At 41.1% G+C, this 27186-nt stretch overlaps 2 protein-coding genes across 5 annotated transcripts in view; both read left to right on the plus strand.

Moving 5' to 3' along the window:
- Nucleotides 1-1761: 1761 nt before the first annotated feature.
- rbm44 (RNA binding motif protein 44) lies at nucleotides 1762-13959 on the plus strand. 4 transcript variants are annotated; one of them, XM_019876844.1, is made up of 14 exons: nucleotides 1917-2266; nucleotides 2381-2456; nucleotides 2532-2638; nucleotides 5714-5788; nucleotides 6668-6837; nucleotides 7604-7776; nucleotides 9090-9588; nucleotides 10002-10054; nucleotides 10127-10243; nucleotides 10487-10619; nucleotides 10887-10992; nucleotides 12442-12552; nucleotides 12646-12713; nucleotides 13426-13959. In XM_019876844.1, exons 1-14 carry the CDS (start codon nucleotides 2122-2124, stop codon nucleotides 13684-13686), a joined length of 2094 nt encoding a protein of 697 aa, XP_019732403.1. In that variant the 5' UTR covers nucleotides 1917-2121; the 3' UTR covers nucleotides 13687-13959. The 4 variants fall into 4 exon arrangements, with proteins under 4 accessions (XP_019732406.1, XP_019732403.1, XP_019732404.1 ...); XM_019876845.1 differs by having other exon boundaries at nucleotides 7607-7776; XM_019876846.1 differs by having other exon boundaries at nucleotides 6668-6820; nucleotides 7602-7776.
- Nucleotides 13960-16757: 2798 nt separating this feature from the next.
- Nucleotides 16758-27186, plus strand: part of itgb5 (integrin, beta 5) — a 41443-nt gene continuing 31014 nt past the window's right edge. The window contains exons 1-6 of the mRNA XM_019876930.1: nucleotides 16758-17318; nucleotides 18253-18338; nucleotides 18432-18639; nucleotides 19555-19804; nucleotides 21697-21865; nucleotides 24192-24353. Of these exons, the coding sequence (XP_019732489.1) occupies nucleotides 17240-17318; nucleotides 18253-18338; nucleotides 18432-18639; nucleotides 19555-19804; nucleotides 21697-21865; nucleotides 24192-24353 (954 nt within the window). The 5' untranslated portion in view covers nucleotides 16758-17239. The remainder of the gene's footprint in view (nucleotides 17319-18252; nucleotides 18339-18431; nucleotides 18640-19554; nucleotides 19805-21696; nucleotides 21866-24191; nucleotides 24354-27186) is intronic.

Raw genomic sequence — 27186 nt, forward strand, 5'->3', positions numbered from 1 at the left:
TGCTTCTCTGTTTTACTTTTCCCCCCGGACTTTAATAAATGGCTGAAAAGTGCATCTGTGACTGTGGCTGTAATTTCCCACATCCAATGTTACTATAGTAAGCGTCTATGATAAAAGATTGTCGAGGACACTAAAGGTGAACCGCGATATAGCAGGGGAACACTGTAGTGCAACTTTTGCCTTTTTGGGGGCATTTTACCTTCAATTTTGATAATTTTGGCTGCAATGTGTGGGCTTTATGGACACAGGCCAAAATCCTATCCATAGCATGACGAAAAGTAAACGCTGTGCTTTGCTTTCATGGGCTTCCACATTCTCCTTTCGCCATTGCGGACCTCACAATGAACCCGCCGGCCGAGTAGAACACTTTTGATCCATTCCAACTGTTGTTCAGCTGCCAAAGCATCGAGAGGATGATGGATGGCTCGGAGCGTATCAAACAATCGCATTGTAAACAAGACTCCAGATCAATATATACGCTGTTACAGAGCACTTGACACACAGAACTGGGCCTTCACGTAAGTGGACATACATCACGCCACATGACCGCAGGCCACTTCTTCATGGATTATTGATCTACATATGAGAAACGACAGCGTTAATGCGGTATTAGTTCTGAATCTTCAGGCTCTGGCTGCATCAATGCAAAAAACACACACCTCCCACTGTAGAGTCCATTCGGAGTGCACCTTCTGGTCTTTGTCTAGAGGGAAATGTGGGATTTGCTTCTTCAAATGGCACAAAAACAATGTTCACATTATTTGTTCCACACTTTATGTTTACACGGCCCTCATCATCACTCAAACCTTAGTTCCAAACGGTGACATAACTGGTTTGTCACAAATACATACCGCCCACTGACTTGTTTTCATATTTAGTTTTCAAAGGCCACCATCGCCCACTGGTGGAGCTCTCATACCATAGTCATTAAAATCAGACACAATCTAGAAAGAATACAAACACACCGTTCATGTATCAAGCCATACAGTCCATTTTAGCCTCATGAGAAAATTGTGTGCTCATTTCCAAAGATTTGAAGTGATGGTCTTTTGGAGATTGTTACATAATAACACTTTGCTATGTTTTTGGTGCTGTGGTGGCACAGCTTTTTTGTGTTTGGAAAAAAAATTGCAGTTTTCAAGTCGTTGACAGGGTAATTGAGTATATTATTTGTCTTTTTTGTTTAATGTGGAAAGACATAATAGACATGCACTGTTAATCTAAAATAAGATTTGAAGAACACAATTCACAATTGGTAACCAAATTAATGGGTAATGATTAAAGTTGACGTTCTAAGTTTACACACCTTAGCAGAATGAAAGAAGAAAAGATAAGAAAGAAAACATGACATGTACATTTTTGATCAGCGCTCTTTCGTTGTCATCATCAATTTAAAATGGTACACACAATTATGTGATAACAAATAGCTACACCTGCCTAATATCCCTAAATAAAAGGTTTTCCACAAAATAGAAATTGCTAATATTTTACAAATTCTGCCAGTTGTTGTAAACTTACCGCACAACTGTATTAAACCAGAAATTGAACTGATCCATCACTGGCGGTGGTTAATGTATTTTGATGGTTGATTAAAATGAATAACTGAGTAATAGTGAACAAGTATTCATTACAATTAAAATTTTGATAAGATGATTGAATATGCTTTTTTTACATGACCATTTAATTTTTCCTTTCACAGTTAATAATCCAAATAGCTTATCTGAATGGTTGAGGAATAGAATGATCGTTTGGACGGAACATTCTGGAGGGGGAACAAACAAACAAAAAGCAGGTGCTGGTCTGCATTGATTTGCCAATTCACGAGCTGCCGTCGCCTCACAGTCAACAGCAGGTGTAACTCTTGCAAGCTTACTCCAGGTGCTTATTTGATCGCTTGGAATTTCTTAATAGTCGCAAGCTTGACGTATTCGGCACTTTTTTTTTAATAGATTTTTTTAGAAGTGGCGATTTTTGGGGGGCACTGACGTAGCTAGCTGCTTACTCGCAAGAAGCCGACGTTCATTTTGAATGAGTCAAGACGACGTTGCTGACTTTTTTTTCCGACTTCACTGACGTTTAATTTTCATAGTTCAAATTAATCCCTCGAGTAACATTGAGTTAATGGCGTACTTTCAACCGATTAGGCCTTGCTATCCGCTAACTTTGCTCGTCCGAGGGACGCCTCACTGGCCGACTTTAAGTCCCGTGGGTGATTTTTCAACCGAGCCTCCATTTTATCACGCACAGGCTAATGCAACGCATCGACGTAAGTCTCTGGTTGGATTTGATGCAATAAAAAAGTTCATATGTTCTTTAAAAAGTGTTTTAGCGTTGAAATCACGAAGCGTTTACTTGAACATCGTTTTGTGGTTTATTACAGGAGAATCTGACTTGAGGCCCACTTATCCTGAGTACCACGAGTTTTCAGAAAATACAAAAAAGTTCTTTTTGCAGATGTACGACCATTTATGAATATTGAAAACAATGCTGATATTTTGGTCCTCTAAATAATTTTTTCTTTTGTCGTCCAGCGCTCTCTATAATTTTGTGGCGGCTCATCCGAACATTGCTTTTCGTGACCCCAAGTTAACCGCCTGGCGCTTGAATTTGCCACCTGAATACAGACAGCTCATACAAGGTAATTATCATTTCATGTCTAAACATGTTTGCAAGTTTAAGGGGAGATTTAACTGTGCGCACCAATAAAGACCTTTAAAAGGATGTACAGTATGCTGCACAATTTTCACATGTCCACCTGCACATTGAGAATGCTATCCACTACAAGGGCAGCATCAACAATTATGACATATAAATGTCGAGATTTTGATAATTCAATAATAATTGTTCCAGTGGTTGATGTACAATTGCGGCCATTCTCAGAGAATAATTTGAGAGTCATGCGGATATTTAGACAAGGTAAATTAACAACTGATATTACGGATAGACATTTGCCCCCTCCCAAAAAATCCTTCATTTGGTAATGGGGAAACGCAACAGCGTGTTCACCCACTTCCAATTCTAAATGTAATTTCAAAAGTGCAGCTCACTGACATGGTACAAAGTTTTAAAAAAATGAGCACGAGCAGAGCTGGAAATTGGAAGCAGTACTGGTGTCATTCCAGTGTCCGCTATAGATTATTTCAGTTTCGCCGTAAAATGCAGCAACTGGGAAGTGAAAACCACTGACAAAATATAGCTGTGCCCCAGGGGTTGGGCATCACATGAATTTCGACGATTTGCGTTCCGAATGATTCTGAATAGAGATTCTTGGGGGGAAAAAAACGTTAGCAGGGTTTAAATGAGGGAGTTAACCGGTTATTTTGGGCGGTGAAATCATTTGAACTTCTCTGTTTTTGAATTGTATGAACTACTGTTTATGAACTGTATTAAGAATTTTTCAAAGGACTGTTTTAACCAGTTTTTGATATCTATTATATACCGGTACTAATATTGTAATATTGGTATATAACATAAATGTAACATTTTCCCAAGAGGGCTTTATTTTTGAGGACTTTAAGAAAATGCAATAATGTAGCAGGTACTTTAAAGTGAACCACCGACAGCACATTTGTTTGAACAAACACGGAAATAGCTCTGTTGTTGACAGTTGCACAAAACCCTTGCTAAAGGTGGATATGAGAGTTGAACTATGCCCATGACGCAATTACATATAAAATGAAGTCAATACAGTTCACGTAGATTGAGCCAAATCTGTACAGCTACACTAGGGCCAAATTAAATAGCTTTGAGAATGTGTTTGCGATGTCGCATACACGGCAGGTAAAAAGTAGGCAAAGGATGTAGGATGAAATAATCATTTCGGTAAGTGGACATCGGGACAACATAGCCAGCCCAGTTTACAATCCGAGCCAAAAAGGAGCAAGCGAAGACTATTTGGTGTGGCTGCTAAGTAAGTACTGTATATGGACTTGTTTACAGCTGTTGAACCAAGATAGCAATAGATTTAGAAAAAGACCCACCTGAATAACTAGTGATGTTCATGCATTTTCCCCATTAATGTCAGAGATACAGTATTTGGTAAAAATGTCAACATCCATCCATCCATCCATAAGAAGTCCAAGATGGCGCCCGAGTAGGCAGCCATCTGCAAGTGCTCTGATGAGCCTTGCTTTTTTTGTTGTTTTTCTGTTTGTTTTGTCACTTTGTGTTTGTTGTTACGTCGTGTGGACCTGATGTGGACTGTTTTCAGCATTTTTTGGCCACGACATTCATCAAGGAGGAGACTCGGTGCTTGGTGGTTTTGCCTTCTCGGCAGCATGGGTATGCCAGTACTGTTTTTGATCGGGAGGAATGTCGGCGCCATTTGACTGTCGTTGCTGGACAGCTCCGGGGGCGCTTGTGTCTTGCGCCTGTAATGGGCAGCATTTTCACAGCCCTGCTTTGTTCAGCGGAGAGATCGGTGCTGTTGAACGGTCTGCGGCTGGATGGATGCAAGGCTTGAGGAGCCGACGATGAGAAGAAAGGAGCGTTAGCGCAGAGCGCCGATGCGGATGTGGAACCGGGAGTCGCGGCTTGGAATAACTGCTTCAGACAACAAAGTGTATGCAGGAAAGTGGTGAAGATTGCACGACTGTCTGTGTCCTATGTGTTGTGTTGTGTTATTTTGACTTCAAGATGGCGCCGCGTGAGTGGCTGCCTTTCCAGCAGCTCCTTTATTTTGTTGTTCTACTTCCATTCATAACTTTGCTGCTGTGAATTGGGAATTTCTCCATTGCGAGACTAATAAAGGTTTTCTTATCTTATCTTATCTTATCTTATTTTCTAATCCGTTTATCCTCACATGGGTTGCGGGCATGCTGGAGCCTAACCCAGGTGTCTCCGGGCAGTAGGCGGGTTACACCCTGAACTGGTTGACAGCCAATCCCGGGGCACACAGACATAGACAAGCATTCGCGCTCACAATCACACCTCGGAGCAATTTAGAGTGTTCCATTCACCTGCCATGCATGTTTTTGGAATATGGGAGGAAACTGTAGTACCCGGAGAAAACCCACGCAGGCACGGGGAGAACATGCAAACTCCACACAGGAAGGCCGAAACAGGAATCGAACCCTGCACTTCTGCACTGTGAGGCTAATGTGATGCCCACATGTCAACATTACATGCTATTTTTAATGTTTATCAGCACTTTTTTTCCAACAATTGTTTGGGTTTAAATTCTTTTTTCTGATACACTTTCGCTATGGTGGTGGTCGAATGTAGAGTCAATATACAAGTTGTTTAATTAGATATATCTTCTGATCGATTTTTTTTTCTTTTCTTTTTCAAACTCACTGATCAATGATCAACCGCTAAAATCCTGACCGCGTAAAGCCTGGTTTTGAACACTTGTTTCCACATCATTGTTAAAAAAAAAAAAAAAAAAAAAGTGATTGTTGAGGAGGCTAGTGGAGGTAGCCCAACTTCCATCAAGAGGTAATGTTGGGCTTCTTTAGAAAGCAAATTGCTTGAAGAGGGCCTCCTCTGCTGGTTGCATTCGAGTAGCACATTCGATTTGACCTCCATGATCTCCAAACACAATCAATTCTGCTCATTTAACATAATTTCGAAGTTAATTGATTATATTATGCCTGTCCCTTTTTAGAAATTGAAGGCTGAATGCTGCAGGTGTCAGGTGTACTTAATCTAGTGGCACATGACTGATGTATTTTTCACATGCACTGCAATTGACAACCATGTTTGTTTTTCACAGATGAAGAAGATCTTTTCCATTTTATGCAAAGACACCCTGCAATAGAACTGATCTTCCAACAGGCTTGTTTGATGCGTAAGTTCACCTGCCGTTGGAGCATGTGCATGAACTGCTTTTTTTTTTTCACTTTCATTCCAGATAACTGAAATAGCAGCAAGCCAAACGTAATGTATAGGCAGTACACTACTTGCATATAAGGCCCGGAGTTAGTTTACAGCATTTTATTTGACCTCATTGTTTTCATCATAGGTACTTATATCGGGCATGGAGCAAGGAGCCCATTTGGAAATATACATAAGATTAATACTTCCGGTTGTACTAGCCAAAAAAGTTAAACGCTCCTGAGGTCACACTGTTTTAAATTTGAGGATAATAGTCAGAATATGCTTCTAAAGTTGCACAAGGCTTAAAACCGCCTGTCATGTGGCCAGTTGAGCACATTGCTCAATGTGCATCAAAGTATGAAAGTAAACTGCATAAATTAGCTTTTTTTTGGTCAACAAATGGCTCATTGTCATAATCGGTGTACCTCACTCAAGCTCACTTAAGTGCAAATTGGTGATTTACTCTACGTATTTAGGTTGCTCTTGGGTATTTTGGAGATTTTTGATTCCCCAAATTATCGAGGCATACCTCACTATAGCCCACTTTAGTGAAAATCACAGCCATGTTTACTTTACTTTTTCAAAGGTCTTTTTGCATGCAGTTCTTAAAAAACTAAAAAAAGATTTGTTGGCATAGTTAATGTCATTACAGAGCTCAGTTCAGCGCAGCGAGCATTACTTTATTTTGTGCATGTTTCCTTTTTCATCGACTTTTTGTGGCACCTTTGCAAAGGTTATTCAAAAAGTATTATACATGGTACACAGTCATAGCCATTAATGGAATTGTACTAAGAATAATTCATTATTAATAATTGTGTGTGTGTGTGTCTGTGTGTGTGTGTGTTGCTAGAAAAGCCGCAAGTATTATTGCAAACATCCCCTAAAGAGTTCAAGGGAAATTTCACAGAGAAAGTGTGGCCGTGCCCTGCTGGCTGCATGGCCAACGTTGAAGACGGCTTCCAAACCATCTACAACAGACCGCGAATGGAGAGACCAACATTTCACCTAAGGGAGCGACAAGTATGGATAAAAGCAGAAAGTTGGATTGACACTTCCTGTGTTGTGAATAGATGATTCTGTGAAAAAGTATTTGCCCTCTTCTCAAACTTTTTTTTTTTGTGGGGTGCTTATTTTTGAAGGCTGTTTAATTGGCCAGCCAATTAAATCGTCCAATGATGGCCCTTCAAGTATCGGCCAAAATAATCACACTCTGTGTGAAAAAAATAATTGCCCAATTTGTTGAGTAATGAAGTAACTGTAGCAAATCAAGTTTTTTTAGAAAGCAAAATTAGTTTAGACTGACGAGCCCGATTACCTTCAGACCTGTTGAGTTAAAAAAATAGCCGAAATGGCACCTGTATGAAGTTTGCCCTCCAAAAATCTAAAAAAGCGGTAACAAATTGCCTAAAAAAAAAATTCAAGAAGAAATGAGAAATAAGCTGACATGTATCAGTCTCGAAAGTAGTGCTGAGTGATAATTCAATATCAATTTATATCGTATCAATCGAAAATTCTGCTCATTATATCGTCTAAACAAAGCAGGAAGCAGACCCCATCATTCTGCGAGCTGTCGGCAGAGGCTACATTTTGACGTTAGATCGGTGCCACACTCAGTAGCACCTGAGAGGTCATTTGGAGCACAAAAGTGGTTTCAGGAAAAAAAAATTATTTTACAGTTTGATGATCCTAAATTTTCAAGGGGGGAAACTATGCAAAAAAGTTAGAATTTGAGAGGGCGGGGGAGATACTTATTCACAGCTACTAGTGCAAGTTGGCATTTTCATAGCAGGTATCAGTTCGAGCACAGTCCAGTGCTCGTGGTGTCACGCAGGGTCTGCCTGACTTCTCTCTGGACTTGGAGCAAAGTAGATGCCATCAGCAAGGAAAACATCCACCATATAGCCAGATGTCTGCGGCACCTGACAGATGGAACAATTCAGCTGATGACATCAATTTACAGTGAGCAGACTCTCACCAAACACCAGTAATGCTTAATATGGGAGTGACTTTTTCTTTTTTTTTTTTTTTTTTTTTTTTTTTTAACAAATTACATACATGCTACAGTAAGCATGGCACATTAGTGCAGTGATTCCCATCCTCCATTAAGCCAAGGCACATATTTTAACTTCGAAAAAAATCACATGGCACGGCACCAAACCAAATTGTCACAAAAAGAGGACACATATATCAATTTCATACTTTTTGCCATCTAATAGAAGACAATTTATTTGTTGTTTCTGCCACAATAAGTTGCTGGAATAGATAGAAGGGCAAAGATACGTTATTTGTTATTCAAAAGTAATTTTCTCACCAATTAAGGGAAATTTGATGATTTCCCGCGACATACCGTTAGAGCTCTCATGTCACATTAATGGGCCACAGCACAGAGGTTGGAAATCACTGCATTAGTGACATGATGCACTGGGCCCTTTTTCCAGCATTCTGGGAGAATTTGAGAGTGTAAGGTCATGAACATAGTGGGGGCCAACTCGAGGCTATTTTTGTTTATTCACTTCAATGTTTGCTTATTATGAATTTCAGGGTCACTTCATATTTCACAATACTGATGGCACTTGGGACGAACTGCTGTTTTTGTTTTTTTGTTGATTTTTGTGGCTTTTTGTACATGTGCACTGTATACCCATTCCCACAGGAATAAGGGATGACAACAGTGGAACTTAAGAAATGAACTCATTGTCCCCAGAGAGTGGTACTCATCTAAGTGCTTCATATTCAAAACTTTCATCAAGGTTAAGGTTGAAAATAACAGTATGAATTTTATTTCCTTTTGTTTTTATGTAGCGGGTGAATATAAAGTGAATGTTGAACAGTGTTCTGGAAGAGTTTGAGTTGCAAGGCTCTGCTTTAACTTGACTATGATGTGTTGGTTAATGTCAGAACAATTCAATTTGGTGAGTTCTTTTCTCCGGCATTTTCTGATGCTTGCACCGTTAAGTTATAGTGTACTATAGTTTTACCTTGGTGCAAAAAAAAAAAAAATGTTACCTCAAATTCAACTATTTAAATAGCCTAAGTTAACCAGGTATCCCCTTGACTTTCCAGTGAGCAAGTAGCAACCACATCTAAGCTCACTCGAGCAACCTGCTGTTGAAAATTCACAGCTAAATGATCTTAAAGGTGCACCGTTGCCTCTTTGCATTCTGAGACAGGCGTAGATTGGTCAAAGATAAAATATTTTGAGACTAGGCTGTGAATGTCTGCGATGCATGTCGAGTCTCATCATACATTCATCCCGTTATTTTACGTTTCAGGTCTGAATGGCAGCCGTTCGAAATTGAGCTCCAGCCAAAGCTCTACGGCTTGATACGAGATGAAGTTAAGTCTAGTAAGAAAACTGGTCTGCAAGTTCCACCTAAAGAAGGCCACTTCCAGATATCCGCTGAGGGAAATAAAGAGGAGATTTCCCCAGAGCACAGTATCGAAAATATGAAAGGTGACTCAAGGCATGCCAGCCTCATTCAGGAAGACAGCGGCCTAATCATTGCTGTTCAGGAGTCGGCACTAGCCAGAGAGGCTCAATTTGTCAGTGAAGCAGCTGCATCCAGCAGCAACACTTGCGTAGTAGAGCAGAAGATCAGCACTGCAGATAAGTGCACCTCCACCGTGCCTTGTGTTGCCTCTTGTGAGATCATGGTGAGCACACCATTCACCAAGCACTCCTCGTTGTTCACCCAAACTGAAGAGCTGCTCAAAGCCGACAAGGCTGTGCTTACCGATTTGCACATGTCTGATCTGGATGATTTTCTTAAGGTAAATAAAATTCACACACACACACACACACACACACACACACACACACACACACACACACACACACACACACAAAACATGACTCACCCCCATTCTTCAGGGTTTTTCACATGACCACCCATTGTAAAGCCTGCTGATGGATGAAACTAGAATGTGACTGAATGAGCGTAGGCTTTCATTGAAGCCAAAAATGTCTTTAGATCTTATCATGGCATAAACACATTGATCTGCACATTAATCTGGCTTTGCACAAAACTTTTATTTGTTAATGCCAATCCCCACTGCAATGTTTTGTGAATATATCATGTCCCTTTCTTTTGTGCTCTTTTCGTGCTTGGCGGCAGTAATAACAGATCGAAAGTTGAAAAGATTTGAATTAAATTAATAGTAGCCACATACCTTTTATATTTCAGGAATTTAGCAAATTTATGGTGGACCAGGAAGTGGCACGGAAAAAAGAGGAGAGGTATCAAATCCTAACAGATTTTTTTGGGGACTGTCGTGATGATATTTTAACTTTATTGACACATTTCTCCAGTCTGCATCATCCACATCGAAACCAATGCGACTGCGTCGTTCGTGCTCAGAAGGCAGAGCTAAGTGTGCTGGTCCTGCAGTACCACATGTACCGACAGCACTGCAGCAATTCTCAACTGTAAGATGGTTTCCTTTTGATGTGCAGTGGAACATACTGTTTGCTCCATGACACTGGTTGAAGTTGCTCTCATTGAAAACAAAACCTTTAACTGTATCGGATACTTTTATCACGTTGTAACATTTTTAATTGTCATATAAGCGAAAGTAATTTGTGCCATGACAAGCTCGTCACGTTAGCATCTGTGAGCATCAAATATGCTAATAGAAGACGAATGTTACAAGTATTCCTCATGCTTCATAGGTCAACTGAGTCTCCAGCCAATATTATGGATGTTCTCCAAAAATTGGAATCTGACTACACGAAGATGAGAGATAAGATTCTGGCAGGGATTCCTCTGGATCACCTCAAGCCTTTGACTCTAGATTGTGACCAGGTGAGAACTGGAATGTATTACATCCACGTTATGACAAAAAAAAATGGTTCAAAGAGATACAATGTGCACTACCTGAAAACGCTGAACACCTTAACATGCCTCACGATAATACAATCCCCTTTCCATTCAGCCATCAACCCTACTTGGTTGTGCATGTGTATCCAATAATATATTTATCACAATATTACAAAGACATCAATATTCGTCATTGAAAATGTTTAACTTCATATTCCTATTAACAATGTTTAACTTTTCTATGATGCTCAGAGAAATCCCAGGGTGGACTGGGGCAAATCCAGAAGCACCAGCATGCCCATCTCCTGGGAGAACGGGGTCACCTTTAAAGCAAACACTCCCGAAGAAAACCAATCAGGTATGCTATTCGGCCATCCATTGTCTTCTGCTTATCCGGGGTCGGCTAGCAGCTTTAGCAGGGAAGCCCAGACTTTCTCCCTAGCCACTTCATCCAGCTCTTCGGTGAAGATCCTGAAGCATGAGGCCACCTGGGAGACAGTCACTCCAGTGTGGTGTGTCCTCAGGGGTCCCCAAGGGTTCCTCTCATTAGAACATGCCCAGAACTTCTCACCAGGGAGGCATCGAGGAGGCATCCTAATCAGCTGCCTGAGCCACCTCATCTATGTCCTCTCAATACAGAGCTTCAGATGATGCTCCAGTCTGTCTGTCCATCTCCCGCTCCTTTCTTTCTTCACTTTCAAACAAAACACTTGAAGTCCTCCACTTGCAGGATCTCATCCCTGACCCGCAGAGAACTTCACCCTTTTGCAACTGACGATCATGGTTTCAGAATTGGAGATGGTGATTCACATCCCTACTGCTTCATACTCAGCTGCGAACTTTTCCAGCAACAGTTGAAGATAGCAGCTTTATGGAGCCAACAGAATCACGTTATCTGCAAAAAGCAGAGATGCAACATTATGGCCACCAAACTCAGCTCCTTCAACTCCCTGACTGCCCCGAGAGACTGCATGTCCATAAAGGTTACGAATAGAATTTGTGACAAAGGGCAGCCTTGGCGACGTCCAACCCTCACCGGAAACAAACCAGACTTACTCTTGACATCTGCCGTACAGGAACCGAACAGTCTGTATTTGGGGTTCCCGTAATCATTATCCACCCACCCACCGCAGGATTCCTTGAGGGACATGGTCAAAAACTTTGTCCAACTCGACAGAATACGTGTAGATTAATTGGTCGAACTCCCTTACACGCGCCAGAATCCTACCAAGGATGTAAAGATGGTTCCCTGTTCCACAGCCAAGATTAAATCCAGCTTGAGGCATGTGATCACACCGTTCGGTTGCCCTTCTTAAAAGGGGGCCACCACCCCAATCGGCCAATCCAGAAGCACGATCTTAGATGTCCACGCAATGTTACAGAGTCATGCCAATCAATTCCGCCCCACAACTTCCAGAACAGAACCTCCAAGGGCTCCAAAAAGGGTGCTAATAGGCTGGTGTCTGAGCTGCTGCTTGGCGCGTAGGAACAGATAACAGGCGAAGGAAATCATTGCCCAATTGAGATTAATCATTGGGGTTCTGAGCCATGCATTGTCTGGTCCCTCATCTAGGCCTTATTTTCCATGGATGACTATGACAGGGGCATGAAGCCTCAGACAACTTAGTTCCTAGCACGATTGCAGTAAAGTATGCAATATATATATATATATATATATATATATATGTGTGTGTGTGTGTGTGTGTGTGTGTGTGTGTGTGTGTGTGTGTGTGTGTATGTATAAATTTGCAGATTTACTTCAGACCTTTGGTTGTTTGAGTGGTATGTCGTTGGCCTTGGACAACAGGTGCATGCAAAGAGCTGAACACGAGTGAGGTGTGGTATGACGCTGAGGAAGACCTTTATCCAGTCTCAGTGTTTGCTGAAGGGAAAGAAGAGTCAGAGGAAATGTCAAATGGTAAGATATACAATTTGAGGCCTTGCAGTTGTGAATAAACACCATCTTGATGGATTTCCTGTCTTATCTTTAACTTATTGGGAATTGCCACAGAATTGTCCAAGGAAGAGGAAATGGCTTCTGGACTTGGTGTTCCTAACATAGCCAACAATGTGAATGAGGTGCGTCAACTCCCGTTGCTTCAATTACACTGAGGGACAATTTGAAAAAAAAATGATGTTGAAGTAGATTACCGGTATTATGTTAAAATTGACATGCTGATATAAAAATTGTAGTGATGTTTTTTTTCTCCATACCACCGTCCATTCATCAATTTTCTGAACCGTTTATCCCTTTTGAACCAATTTTAAATCCATCCGCTTTGTTGTCAAACTGCTATTTAGCGCTAAGCCAGCATGAGTATTTTCGTTTCCTTTCCAGCGTAGAAATGGCCAAACTCCCTTTGTATGCCTATGTGAGAGGCCAACAATGATGTAACAAAGACAAATCCCCAGTTGCTCCCAATACTGTCGTCAGTTGGTAAATGATGAAGCGCTTTGAGTACCGAAGGTCGACAGCCCATTTACTGTTTTACCAACACTGCTGGGCCCTATGGTTTTGATGCAAGTGTCTGTTTCTTTATAGCCAGCAGAGGACAGTGTTTTCTTTTTTTTAATAGGACTGATTTTCAGCCAGTGAAGTGATGATTGAGCTGGTTTCTTAAGGAAATATGCAAATCGGGATCTTTACTTTTTGGAATGATTTTAGGCAGTGTGTGCTGGGTATTGTGAATACATCTCATGTTTCATTTGCAATTAGATTGCAAAGACATAAATTATGGTGAAGTTCTTCCTATTTTTGGGGATAACCACCGAGCCTGTGCTTTGTGTCCAGAAAAGCTTGGGGGTTAGCAGCACACCCAAACCAAGGGCACCATTTGTGTCCCAGCAGTATGGCACCATGGCCGCGTACGACACCCTGATGGCTGAGCTGAAGCGCTTCCACCCGGGCGTGGCAAAGCGCAACATTCTGAGCGCTTTACAGGAGCTGTGGGACATTTACCAAGCTGACCTCTGCCCTCTGCCCCTCAGCACTATCAGGCAAATAGCATCCAACCTCATTAACAAGCCAGCGAATGTGATGCCTCCTCAATAAAACTTTTGGTTGACAAAAAAAAAAAAAGACATTTATGTTTGACCGTTGAAAGTCATTATCCATCCACAAGGTTTTGAATTCACCAGTTGTTTATAAATTTGGTTCAATTTTGGCGCTGATGCCACTGGGTTGCGTTACATTTGTGTTATGACTGTTTATGCTTTCAGGAGTTTCCTCTGCCAGTATGCTGTTACGTTCCCATATAGCTGTGTTAAAAGAGTTTGTATGCTGCTCCATTTGTTTTTTCTTGCCATTAAAATCAAAATGGATTGACTCTGTAGCCATTATTGATGGCGTGAGACACGCTGCTGGAAATGAATGGTTTACTAAGGTGTTTTGAATTCAGTATTCAACATTTTTCTCGATATCCTAGAGTTAAGCATTTATTTAGCATGTTCCTCCTCTTGACAGCTGACTTTCAAACAAGAATAAGATATTTGTTTCGAATAAGTTGAGTTCAAATTCACTTTAAAGTTTTTTTTAGTTACTCAATATTTCAGTTTCTTAAAGTATCTCCATGTTTTTATCAAGCATCTAATAAGTTACTATATTTTACAGACATCCAATTAGCATTTTTTTTCCTCTGCTTTTTTTTTTAATCAAAGTAGCAAATATGCATTTCAGTTCCTTAAAAGTTATATTCCTTCATATTCGAGGTATCTGTGACAACACGAAAAGGAAAGCTATTTTCATGTTCTGAAGAAAAAAAATGCAGGTTTTTTATTTATTTTTTTTTTTGAGACTCATTGACCTGTAAATGATGTGAAATTTTGTCAATCACAGTGGAATAATCCATGTTGTTTTTGTCATGCTTCACAGCAATCAGCAGGGGTAGCTGTTTAACTAATTCAAAGCTAATACTTTGGAGACTTCTTTCAGATGAGGGTAGGTGGATAATTCAAATTAGGTAACACCTTCTTTACTTTGCAATTTGTACAGCCAGGACAATAAAAATCAAGCCAAAGCCATGTGCACAAAGCTATGTGTAAAATTTGAAACCCTCAAAGTAAAATATAAAGAGGCACAAGATTTTAATGATGCTTCTGATGATCTTATAGATCGATTATCAACAACATATCAATACAAAAGATTTAAAAGCACTGCTTTCATGAGCGAACAACCGCCAGTCATAGACGTAAGGCAATTCTTGAATTCCGATAGAAAAGCGTACACTTGGAGTAATGCTCGTAGATCATCGCAGTCAAGAATTGCTTTGTGGTTAGTTTCACCATCGTATTTGCAATTTATTTTGGAATAATTTCATGATATTGTGCCACCATCTGATCATAAATTTATTGCTATTATTTTAGTTGGTTCTAAACAAAAAATATATAGATTACGTGGCTTCTGGAATTAAATAACTTGTTTAATGATCAAAATATTGTGTAATGTGGTCAAGAAAACTGCAGCAAAGGTACTCCAGAATATTGGAATGGGGGAAATAGCAAAGTTAAAGAAATAGTAATGAGACGAAGTAAATAATTTAAAAAGCTACTTCAACTAAAGAAATCGATACAGTATCGTGAATGCACTAAATTCTTGATTGGAAAAAGATCATCTATCAGAGGGGGAAGAGATTGAATTGCAAAATGAAAAGAGGAAAGAGATATTGCGTATACCGTATTGGCCCGAATATAAGACAGCCCTGATTATAAGACGACCCCCTCTTTTTCAAGACTCAAGTTTGAAAAAACGACTTTTTGAACACCAAATTAATTTTTATACAGAAAATAATTACAGTACATCTCAAACAAATGATTATAACAATATATTTGAGAGAAAAAGCATGTTAGTTTGCCTCATTCAAATCTAAAGTGCAATCACATTCGTAAATGAATGGCCTCTGGTGTTTGAAATGTAAATTACATCATAACTTCTCCTCAGCTGCCGGTTAACCTGGCCGATCTTCGACCCACTTTTCTCCAGATTGTCACTACGTTTCTCCATTTTCTGTTGTCTCTTCTATTATTTTCTTCTCTTTTCCTTCTTACCGCTATTTTTTATTTTTCTTCTTCGTGCTACCGCTATTTTTATTTTTATTCTTCGTGGCAGGGGTTCACTTTGGCCTGGGGAGTCAAGTTCAGCATTCGCTTCAATGATATTTGGCGCCTTCTAACGTCGTGAATGGGTATAATGTCTAGACCTCGAATATAAGACGGCCCCCACTTTTTCAGTCTTATTTCAATGCAAAAAAGACCGTCTTATATTCGGGCCAATATGGTATTAACATGACTAAAGGAGTTTTTATCAGGTCAAAAACCAAATGGATGGAAATAGGCGAGAGAAACAAGTTGGGTTTTTTGGCAGTGGATATATGTAATGGCGAACCGGTGGGCCAGTGGTTCGCGCGTTGATCTCACAGTGCAGAGGTTCAATTCCATCTCCGGCCTTCCTATGTGGAGTTTGCATGTTCTCCCCATACCTGCGTGGGTTTTCTCTGGGTATTACGGTTTCCTCCCACATTCCAAAAACATGCATGCCAGGCTGATTGAACACTCTAAATTGTCCCAAGGTGTGAGTGTGAGCGTGGATGGTTGTTCGTCTGTGTGTGCCCTGCGATTGGCTGGCAACCGGTTCAGGGTTTCCCCTGCCTACTGCCCGAAGACAGCTGGGATAGGCTCCAGCACACCCCGCGACCCTTGTGAGGATGAAGCGGATCGAAAAATGGATGGATGGATATTTGTTCCTGTTTTAAATTTTAAAACCTCTGCACTTCTTGTTTGCAAAAATATTTCCTTCATTTTCATAATATTTAAAACCATTGTGGAGCAATATGACAGACTACGTTTGTTTAAATCCAATACTATACCAGTGAAACAAAAACACTATTTTTATTGAGTAATCACTATTTTATTTATGTCAGGAAGGTTGTTCATACGGTTTGAAATAAAACAATATTAAGCAATTATGATGAGATTCTTGGGGTAAAAACGGACCTGAAACATATTATGCGGGCGTCGAAACACAACAAAGGGTCATAGGGAATTCCAATTGTATCCTTTCATCGAATGCTCGTAAAGACCCGTTCTCTCGAACCCACCAGCAGGTGTCAGCACAGTGATTGTTAGCTTGTCGGGTTGACGGGTTAACAAATCCTGTCGAGTAGGGAGGGGGTTAAGAGGTGGAGTCTCAGCTGGGACGCCGACCAAGTGAGCGAGATCACATCTGAACCATCAACTTTGGAGATGTGCAGCTCCTATTAAGATTTGACGCCTTGCAGCCTCTGCTTCCAGCTTGTCTAAAAAAAAAACCAAAACTGTTTGCGCGAGACCGACATGAAATCCACGCAGCGGCTCGACAGCCGCCTGCATGGCTGAAGCAGACGGGGACGTGGAAACGAGCTCCCCGAGGCGTCACAAGTGAATCGAGGAGCGGATCAACAATGGCAACCTGTCGTTGACGCGCACGACTCGTCGCCATGAAGTGTAAACAGTCGACTAGCTGGACCGGAAGCAGTCCTGAGAGGTTCTGACGGTCGGGCTGCTGCGAGCTACGATTTCAGGGTGGTGTGAGGGGAGGGGGTGATTGCACCGTAAACACGCCGAGTGACGCCATGTGGACCCCGGCGACACGCGTGTGGAGAGCTGCTGTCTGCTGCTTGCTGCTGCACACATTCCTGCACACATCTACAGGTAAAACGATGACATTATTGCGTCATGAAAAAAAAGCATAATATATTTTAGTTTTTGTAATATCGGTAAACGATTGTGTTAAGGTGGAGACCGAAAATTCGGCGTAATCTGAACAACTGTGCAAAATAAAATAATTTGGAAAGATGCTCACTTTTGATTGACACTGACAGAAATGTAAATGTTGCACTAAATGTCACCGAAAGATCAACCCAATTATCTGGTTGCCTTATTTCGCGACACCAGTGTCAGAATCTCTGTTCCAACACAGTAAACCCTTTAAACATCCTACGTTATTTCCGGGTAGCAAACGCACAAACGTTGTCAGTAAATTCGTCATTGGGCGAAGACCGAGCGATTGAGAAAACTGTAAATGGCTTGAATATCGAGGCTTTGGCGCAATTTGCCTCCCAAGGAGATAACATTTTCGTTTTAATTCTTAGTTTAAAAAAAACATACGTGGTGGAAATTCAGAAACAGATGGTGGTGCTTATCGTCTGTTGCTCGGGTCAATTTTAATTTTTAATTTTGACGGTGAACTGCATTGCGTACTCTGGACCTGTCGTTAGCTGGCAGGCTCGCCATTATTCAAATACAACCCCCCCAAATGCTTAATTAGTGTCAAACATCATGCCTCATAGCAGCCATGCATTCAAATGAGTTCACCTATCCTCATGTGAGTCAGCCCAATACACTGCTACTAACAACTGTGGTCATCAGCACCAGGATTAATGTGCACTCTTCCAGAACGTCCAACAATATCTGCCGGACACCCGGTCAATAAAAGTTTAAAGATTAGCTTTCACAATGGAAGTATTGTACTGGGAAATTGTTCTAGGCTCCTGATGGAGTCATACAGCAGTATCACTGCACTAGAATTCAATTCCAGTACCATAATTTGTTTCTGACACTACAGTCGACACTACTTCTCCTTTAGGTCTTAATGTGTGTATGAGTGGCAGCGCAACTTCGTGTGAAGAATGCCTCCTGATTCACCCCAGTTGCGCCTGGTGCGCACAAGAGGTACTGTATAATTTGTCACTATTATTTTTAGGAATCATATTTGCATTGGTGATACAACTTATTACTGTGTTGTTTTCGGCGTTTGTAACGCAGGATTTTGGGAGGGGGCGCACCCTGACGTCACGCTGCGACTTTGTTCAAAATCTGCACAAGAGGGGCTGCCAGAGCCGGGTTGTCGAATATCCGACTAGCAGCATCACGGTGCAGCAAAACATGCCTCTGAGCTCCAAGGGGTCCGGCTTGACCCAGCAGGACGTGGTTCAGATTAGACCTCAGAGGATCTCACTCAGCTTACGACCAGGTGATAAAATGTCAAATTCAACCTTCGACAACCCCATATAGAAAAGAAAACAACGTGAATCTGTTTGGTTTGTATTTTGTATTCCCTTTTGGCAATTCTAAAAACAATTTATCGTATTTTTCTTACCCCTTACTCCCCGCCCCAAGCTTTTAAACTATGATCCTTAAACAAATGGTTGAAATATGTAAGGCCATTTCACAATGCCCTGGAGGTGGAGCATACGGACAAGCCTAAATACCCCCAGATCCCTATGGGATGAACCTGAATCACCACCTCTAAAAGCAAAGCCAAGGCTTTCTATTGAATGGTGACATAAACATATTGCCTACTTTACGTCAAAACCAGCAGGAAAAAGCGCAGGCTCTTTCCCGTTAGATAGCTCCGCAACCAGCCCCAAATATGGGCAAGCTCCATCCTGGACCCTTTGCCGCAGTGGGTGCCATGAAAAGGTGAGAAATGGTAGTGTTTAAGCACCCTAATAATGGCAAGTGGCTCTAAAAATTTAAAATATTTCCATTGGGACTAGACTATTGATCCCATCTATGTACGTCACACCTTTCTTTGACTTTCAGGTGATTTGATGCAAATCCACAGACCACAGACCCTTTTGGTAGCCCACATTTTATAACACATTACAATGTTAGTATGTTCAATAAGGCTTCAGATAGGTTGATTGGAAAACATATCCTTCCCCGTCAACATTACTTCAGGACGAAAGATGATGTCCAATCAAATGTGAGATGTTGATTTTGTGAATTTCTGACTTCCTGTTTGGCGGAGCATTGAATTAGTATGCTCTTCAGATTTGGCTCAATCCGGTCAGGTTGTTTACAACCAGAATGAAAATGCGCTCAGCATTTTGCTCAAGCAGATAGTTAAAGGATGCTTATGGATTGATTTTTACTTGGCATGCAGGTGAGCGGACGTGGTTTGGGCTACAGGTGCGCCAGGTGGAGGACTACCCAGTGGACCTCTACTACCTGATGGACCTCTCACTGTCCATGAAGGACGATCTGGACACAATTCGCAACCTGGGCACTAAGCTGGCACTGGAAATGGGCAAGCTCACCAGCAACTTCCGTCTGGGCTTCGGCTCCTTTGTGGACAAGAACATGTCGCCCTTTTCCTACACAGCGTCCAAGTATCAGGAGAACCCGTGCAATGGGTAGGTGGCTGTAAAATTGTAGAATACGCAAATAGTAGTGCCTTGAGAAACAGTTGACCAGACTTGTGTGTTTTTCGAGATACGAGCCGTCGGGCAGCCGTTTTTTTGTTTGCTTTGACTTGCAAATTCTGTATGGTGACAGGTGACTCAACTCACTTGACAGCAAGCGGCAGTTTAGCCCACATAATTGGGAAATATTCTTCTCAAAAGAGGCTCCAAGAAGTTTATTGTCAATCTTAGCTGAAGGTTACTGTCAACAACCATTGAGCCTTTGTTACCTCAATGCTCATATACAATCGTAAATTGTATAGGCGCACAGGTTAGCAATTAGCATCCATGTGGCAACGGTGTGCCCTTTTTAGAAACACATCTCTGAACACAAACAGCAACACTTGTAGACAGTATAACAATCCTCAAAAACATTAAGTCTTTATCCTCTGCAAAGAATAACTTGAATGCTCTCCTGAGTAGTGAGGAGCTGAGACTAAAGTACTGTGCTATACATCTGTATGTCTCTTATACCGCCCCTAGGTGGTCAAGGCACACACACCAAAATAATACAAGACATATTTTTTATATAGCACTTTCAAAACAACTGCAGCTATAAAAGAGCGCTTTACAAATGAAAAAATGTCCATTGAAGAAGTTTCATAATGACTCGACTGTACGTTTTTAATCCTATTGTTTTATTCAGTTCCATTTTTCTCATTTAAAAAAATCTGACAAAATATTTAGGTTTTGTTTTTTTTTTTGGCATTTCCATTCATTTCAGTGAGGGAAGATGATTTGAGGTGTTTTGAGTTACCAACATGGCCAAGGGATGAATTAAACTTGTGCCTCAAGGCATCACTGCAGAGGGAAAAACATTCTCTACTGTAAATCATTTTACGAGAACATCATACTCCACACAGTCGTGTGGAGTATGATGCAACAAGATTGGCCCACCTATTTTGGGGCATTTTCGACCGTTCTTTTCTCAGCTCCTCTCACTCTCCATCATGTTAGATGGGGAGCGTGGCTACATGCATCTCCAGAGATGCTCAGTCAGATTCGCATTTGGGCACTGGCCGGTTCACTCAAGGACACTCACAGAGTTGTCCTTAAGGCACTCTTTTGTGATCTTGGCTGTGTGCTTAGGAGCCGTTGTCCTGCTGAAAGATGAAAGAAGATCCTATAGTTCAGCTCATGACACTGTAAATCGGAGCAAAAACAAAAGTGTTGCGTTTGTTTTTGTTCAGTATGTCAGGTCTACTTTTGCACAATGACTCTTCGATTTTAGTTTTAAATACATTGGAGATTTTTTTTTTTATTATGAGTTTCTGTGTAGAACTGTGAGGTTAAAAAAAAACAGTTTTGAATGAGGCTGTAACAACATGGAAAAGGTGAATATATAGCAATACTTTCAGGATGTACAGTACTGTATTCCTCATCAAAAGTACAATGAAATACAACTTGTGTAACTATGGACTCAACCTTTAATGCAAAAAAACTAAAAAGCTGGTTGAACACAGCATCATTGTGCATTGTTTGTGCTTCATGTTTGATAATGCCCAGTGAACAAGGTCCTCTTTGAAAGCTCACCCTCTTTTCAGTGGAGGACAGAATATGGACTTCCTCCATGTTTGTTTGCCCTGGAGGTGAAAGTGCAGTGCAGCCAGTGCGCATCACTAGCTATGTAGGTTACATATGTGTGTGTGCGTGTGTGTGTGTGTGTGTGTGTGTGTGTGTGTGTGTGTGTGTGTGTGTGTCAGCCATGCACGAAGCAGCACAGTAACATCATATTGTCGACAAGTGAAAGTAGTTTGACCCTGCACTGATTAAAATAAAAAAATACTATCGCACGCCTTATTTTTTTTTAATTGCACTCCTGTTGTTGTTCATTCCCGCCCTAGGTACAAGCTATTCCCAAACTGCGTGCCCACATTCGGCTTTCGCCACATCTTGTCGCTGACAGACAAAGTGGACCGCTTCAATGAAGAGGTGCAGAAGCAAATGGTCTCCCGCAACCGGGACGCCCCCGAGGGCGGATTTGATGCTATTCTTCAGGCGGCGGTTTGTAAGGTGAAATGCAACCCGTCAATCTCATTCACTGAAGAAAAAAAAAAAAAGATCCTTTGGATTTACTTCATTCATGTGCTTTGTTTGCACATGATTACAATGTGGTAAACTGACTTTTCCCATATTTTCCTAAAAAAATGTATTCGTTTAGCACGGTTTAATCATGTGCAACAGAAAATCAACTAATTGTTTTTTTCAGTGTTTCTGTCGATTGTTTTCGGCCTTTTTAAGTCATAAACGGAATTGTTTAACAAGTGTACTCATGTTGCGTTACCTGGATTTAGGAAATGTCCAACTTGGACCCTCCAAGTGAAACAAGTAAATGAAAAACATGGCTGACAACCTGAATTAGCCTGTTGGCTAGCATCAGTTGACAGTTCAGGGGTTTTCAGTTGGTATCGCATTTTGACCCACATTTTGGTGGAGTGTGTTGCTAGTTCATTTCGGATATGAAGAAAATGTCATGGAGTGCAGGTTATCGTGGTTTTTGTGAGAATAAAATCACGTAAATACATTGTGGCAGCTCAAATTTCAGTGACATGGCAAGAATCTGGTAAGAAGCCCCCATGACAAGCAGCTGGCCTCTTTGCTTGTTAATTAAAAGCATCACGGGAGGGCGGGACAGGAAGTGCATTCTGTTGCAGCTGTCTTGCAGAGACGGGTCAATCCTTGTTCATCCTCCTCCCTGTCTATGTTCCTCGCTACACAAGACGCGCAGGGACTTCCTCCAAGTAGCTGCTGCCTTGTAATTAAAAAAAAGCCTAGGCGAAGGCCTCCCCCAAGGCCCGATTCATTCAGAAGTCAGGACACCCCTGATGAATTACTTTTATTTTGAACTTTTCATGCATTATATAGCCATTAAAAGGAATATTCCTCATTTGTCCAAGCACTTTTTATTGTTTGCAATAGATAAGGCTCCTGGCTTCTTTTTCTTTCTTTTAACTCCCCGACCTTCGACACATCCGCACACACATTTGTATTTGTGAGTTGGATCTCAAGCTGGTGTCAGGATCTTCAAGGTCTTGACTTGGCATGTGGATAAATGTTGGCAGTAAATGTGGACGCAGAGTGGTTTCGTTTCTCTTCTCCTTTTGGAACGATTGCAACACCTAATGCTAGTAAAGACGGGCTAAAGTTTTGAAAAATAGCACTATTTTGGTGACCTACAATAGATAGAATCATCCAGGGGGCTTTTTCAGAAAGAACGCCTTCAAAAACAAAATAAAGAAGGCAGCTTCTTGGTCTCTTCCTTGCCAGTCAATACTTTTGATTTCTGTTGGAGGGCGTGCGATTGTTATTTTTTGTTGACCGTAAACTTCGGACTTTCGCCACAGCTGAGACCTCTGAGTCATGGTCTGGCCGACAGCAGTGTAGGTCTTCTGCTATATTTCCATATATTACACAGTGGTACCTCAAGTTATGAATTCGGTTGGTTCAGTGACAACCGTTTGCAACGGGAAAAACTCATAAATAGAGGTAATGTTTCCGATTCAAAAGAATGGAAAAGTAATTAAGCAGTCTCTAAAATGAAGTTATACTTCCCTTTTGGTTTCTTTTTTTTTTTTACCAGTGTGGTTACAAATCACTATCATGTAATACAGTACATAAAAAAAGTAAAAAACACACGCGTATAAAAAAATAAAACACTTGAAAAAAACATTTATGGCTCATTATCTTTAACTCAAGAGTGGAAAAAGGAAGGACTACAGCTCCTCCATTGAAAGTCATCTTTTGTATAAGATGGGGATTTTTTTTTTCCTTATCTTATTCATTGGTTGATTTTGATCAACCGATCCAGTGGAAAGAAAAAAAGTCACCAAGTGAGAGGTCACATTGGCATTTAAACGATGAATTATTTACACAGTTCTTTTGAACCTTTTTTTTTTTTTTTTACATTTTCTTGATTGCCTTGGTCATACTATCACCAGTGAGTGCTGTCTCAAGAGCGAAACAAAAACAGAGACACAGAACCGGTGTTGACCTTTCCTTGCGGGATGCATAGAGCCTAATAGTTAAACAACGTGAGGGAGCAAAGTACACATCTGCAGCCCACCTACAAGAGATCCTTTGGTGCACTGGAGCTAAGAACTTTGTTGTGGATGTATGTGGCAAGATGAAGCAAGTGGTTATAGACTCGCCTAAACTTGCTCGTTAGAATATTGGGGCTCTGGAAACTGTTACCTCATTAATTCATGTGTTGTCTAAAAAATATATATATATATTTGCTCAAATTGTCATGGGTTAAAATTAATATGATAATGTTGATATTATCACATAAATAGTCTTACAGAGCGCAGAAATCTGTAGGGGTGTGTTATTCTGTGTGCAGGAGGAGATTGGCTGGAGGAAGGAGGCATATCACCTGCTCGTGTTCGCCACAGACGACGTGCCCCACCTGGCCCTGGATGGCCGTCTCGGTGGCATCGTGCAGCCTCATGACGGCCGCTGTCACCTAAATGACAACAATGAGTACAGCGCCTCCACCCGCTTGGTAAAGAGACGAGACCTCCTCCATCGTTCGCACATGCTTGTGCTTTTCCATAAGAATTTCGTAGATTTGTGTGGAATCGATTGTTGATGGATTAAAGCGAGTGAGGCGAAATGTGCAGAGTTTGACTAGGACCAGAAGAGGCAATTCTGATTCAGCTTTAAGTATTTTGCTGTTGAAAGAAGGACAGCGTCTAGGATAGTGGTTCTTAACCTGGGTTCGATTGAACCCCAGGGGTTCGGTGAATCGGTCTCAGGGGTTCGACGGAGCCTCTGCCATGGAGGTTAAGACACACCCGACTCAACATGTCAATTAGTTACGACATACCCGCTTGGCCATCACTGGCTGCAGATGATCACATGATATTGCTTGTGCAATCAGTGCAGCGGGAAATTTAGCTCGCTCAGTAGTGAACGTGTGACTGCCGTGAAAGTACGTGTGATTTTTGTAGAATGTTTTAATACATTCTAACTATGTCAAGCAAAAAAAAATAAACCAAAGTGGTCGGACAAATATGTACCACATGGATTCACATGCATCACAAAACGTGATGGGACTCAGCATCCTATCTGCATAATTTGTCATGTCTAGTAGAGCAACTCTACTCTCGCACCGGCAAAGCTGAAGGAACACTTCTTGAATCAGATGTTTCTTTTTCAGTAATGAAGGTTTTGGCGAACGTGCATATGAATTGGTTGGGTTCGGTACCTCTAACAAGGTTAAGAACCACTGGTCTAGGATGATAAGAGAGATGAACTTCAGCAGGAGAAAGAAGTGCCAGTGTGGACTCTTTTTTTTTTTTTTTTTTTTTTTTTTTTTCTAGGCGAAGGCCTCCCCCAAGGCCCGATTCATTCAGAAGTCAGGACACCCCTGATGAATTACTTTTATTTTGAACTTTTCATGCATTATATAGCCATTAAAAGGAATATTCCTCATTTGTCCAAGCACTTTTTATTGTTTGCAATAGATAAGGCTCCTGGCTTCTTTTTCTTTCTTTTAACTCCCCGACCTTCGACACATCCGCACACACATTTGTATTTGTGAGTTGGATCTCAAGCTGGTGTCAGGATCTTCAAGGTCTTGACTTGGCATGTGGATAAATGTTGGCAGTAAATGTGGACGCAGAGTGGTTTCGTTTCTCTTCTCCTTTTGGAACGATTGCAACACCTAATGCTAGTAAAGACGGGCTAAAGTTTTGAAAAATAGCACTATTTTGGTGACCTACAATAGATAGAATCATCCAGGGGGCTTTTTCAGAAAGAACGCCTTCAAAAACAAAATAAAGAAGGCAGCTTCTTGGTCTCTTCCTTGCCAGTCAATACTTTTGATTTCTGTTGGAGGGCGTGCGATTGTTATTTTTTGTTGACCGTAAACTTCGGACTTTCGCCACAGCTGAGACCTCTGAGTCATGGTCTGGCCGACAGCAGTGTAGGTCTTCTGCTATATTTCCATATATTACACAGTGGTACCTCAAGTTATGAATTCGGTTGGTTCAGTGACAACCGTTTGCAACGGGAAAAACTCATAAATAGAGGTAATGTTTCCGATTCAAAAGAATGGAAAAGTAATTAAGCAGTCTCTAAAATGAAGTTATACTTCCCTTTTGGTTTCTTTTTTTTTTTTTACCAGTGTGGTTACAAATCACTATCATGTAATACAGTACATAAAAAAAGTAAAAAACACACGCGTATAAAAAAATAAAACACTTGAAAAAAACATTTATGGCTCATTATCTTTAACTCAAGAGTGGAAAAAGGAAGGACTACAGCTCCTCCATTGAAAGTCATCTTTTGTATAAGATGGGGATTTTTTTTTTCCTTATCTTATTCATTGGTTGATTTTGATCAACCGATCCAGTGGAAAGAAAAAAAGTCACCAAGTGAGAGGTCACATTGGCATTTAAACGATGAATTATTTACACAGTTCTTTTGAACCTTTTTTTTTTTTTTTTTTACATTTTCTTGATTGCCTTGGTCATACTATCACCAGTGAGTGCTGTCTCAAGAGCGAAACAAAAACAGAGACACAGAACCGGTGTTGACCTTTCCTTGCGGGATGCATAGAGCCTAATAGTTAAACAACGTGAGGGAGCAAAGTACACATCTGCAGCCCACCTACAAGAGATCCTTTGGTGCACTGGAGCTAAGAACTTTGTTGTGGATGTATGTGGCAAGATGAAGCAAGTGGTTATAGACTCGCCTAAACTTGCTCGTTAGAATATTGGGGCTCTGGAAACTGTTACCTCATTAATTCATGTGTTGTCTAAAAAATATATATATATATTTGCTCAAATTGTCATGGGTTAAAATTAATATGATAATGTTGATATTATCACATAAATAGTCTTACAGAGCGCAGAAATCTGTAGGGGTGTGTTATTCTGTGTGCAGGAGGAGATTGGCTGGAGGAAGGAGGCATATCACCTGCTCGTGTTCGCCACAGACGACGTGCCCCACCTGGCCCTGGATGGCCGTCTCGGTGGCATCGTGCAGCCTCATGACGGCCGCTGTCACCTAAATGACAACAATGAGTACAGCGCCTCCACCCGCTTGGTAAAGAGACGAGACCTCCTCCATCGTTCGCACATGCTTGTGCTTTTCCATAAGAATTTCGTAGATTTGTGTGGAATCGATTGTTGATGGATTAAAGCGAGTGAGGCGAAATGTGCAGAGTTTGACTAGGACCAGAAGAGGCAATTCTGATTCAGCTTTAAGTATTTTGCTGTTGAAAGAAGGACAGCGTCTAGGATAGTGGTTCTTAACCTGGGTTCGATTGAACCCCAGGGGTTCGGTGAATCGGTCTCAGGGGTTCGACGGAGCCTCTGCCATGGAGGTTA

This window comes from Hippocampus comes, unplaced genomic scaffold, assembly GCF_001891065.2.
Source record: "Hippocampus comes isolate QL1 unplaced genomic scaffold, H_comes_QL1_v1.1 scaffold110, whole genome shotgun sequence".
Classification (NCBI taxonomy): domain Eukaryota; kingdom Metazoa; phylum Chordata; class Actinopteri; order Syngnathiformes; family Syngnathidae; genus Hippocampus; species Hippocampus comes.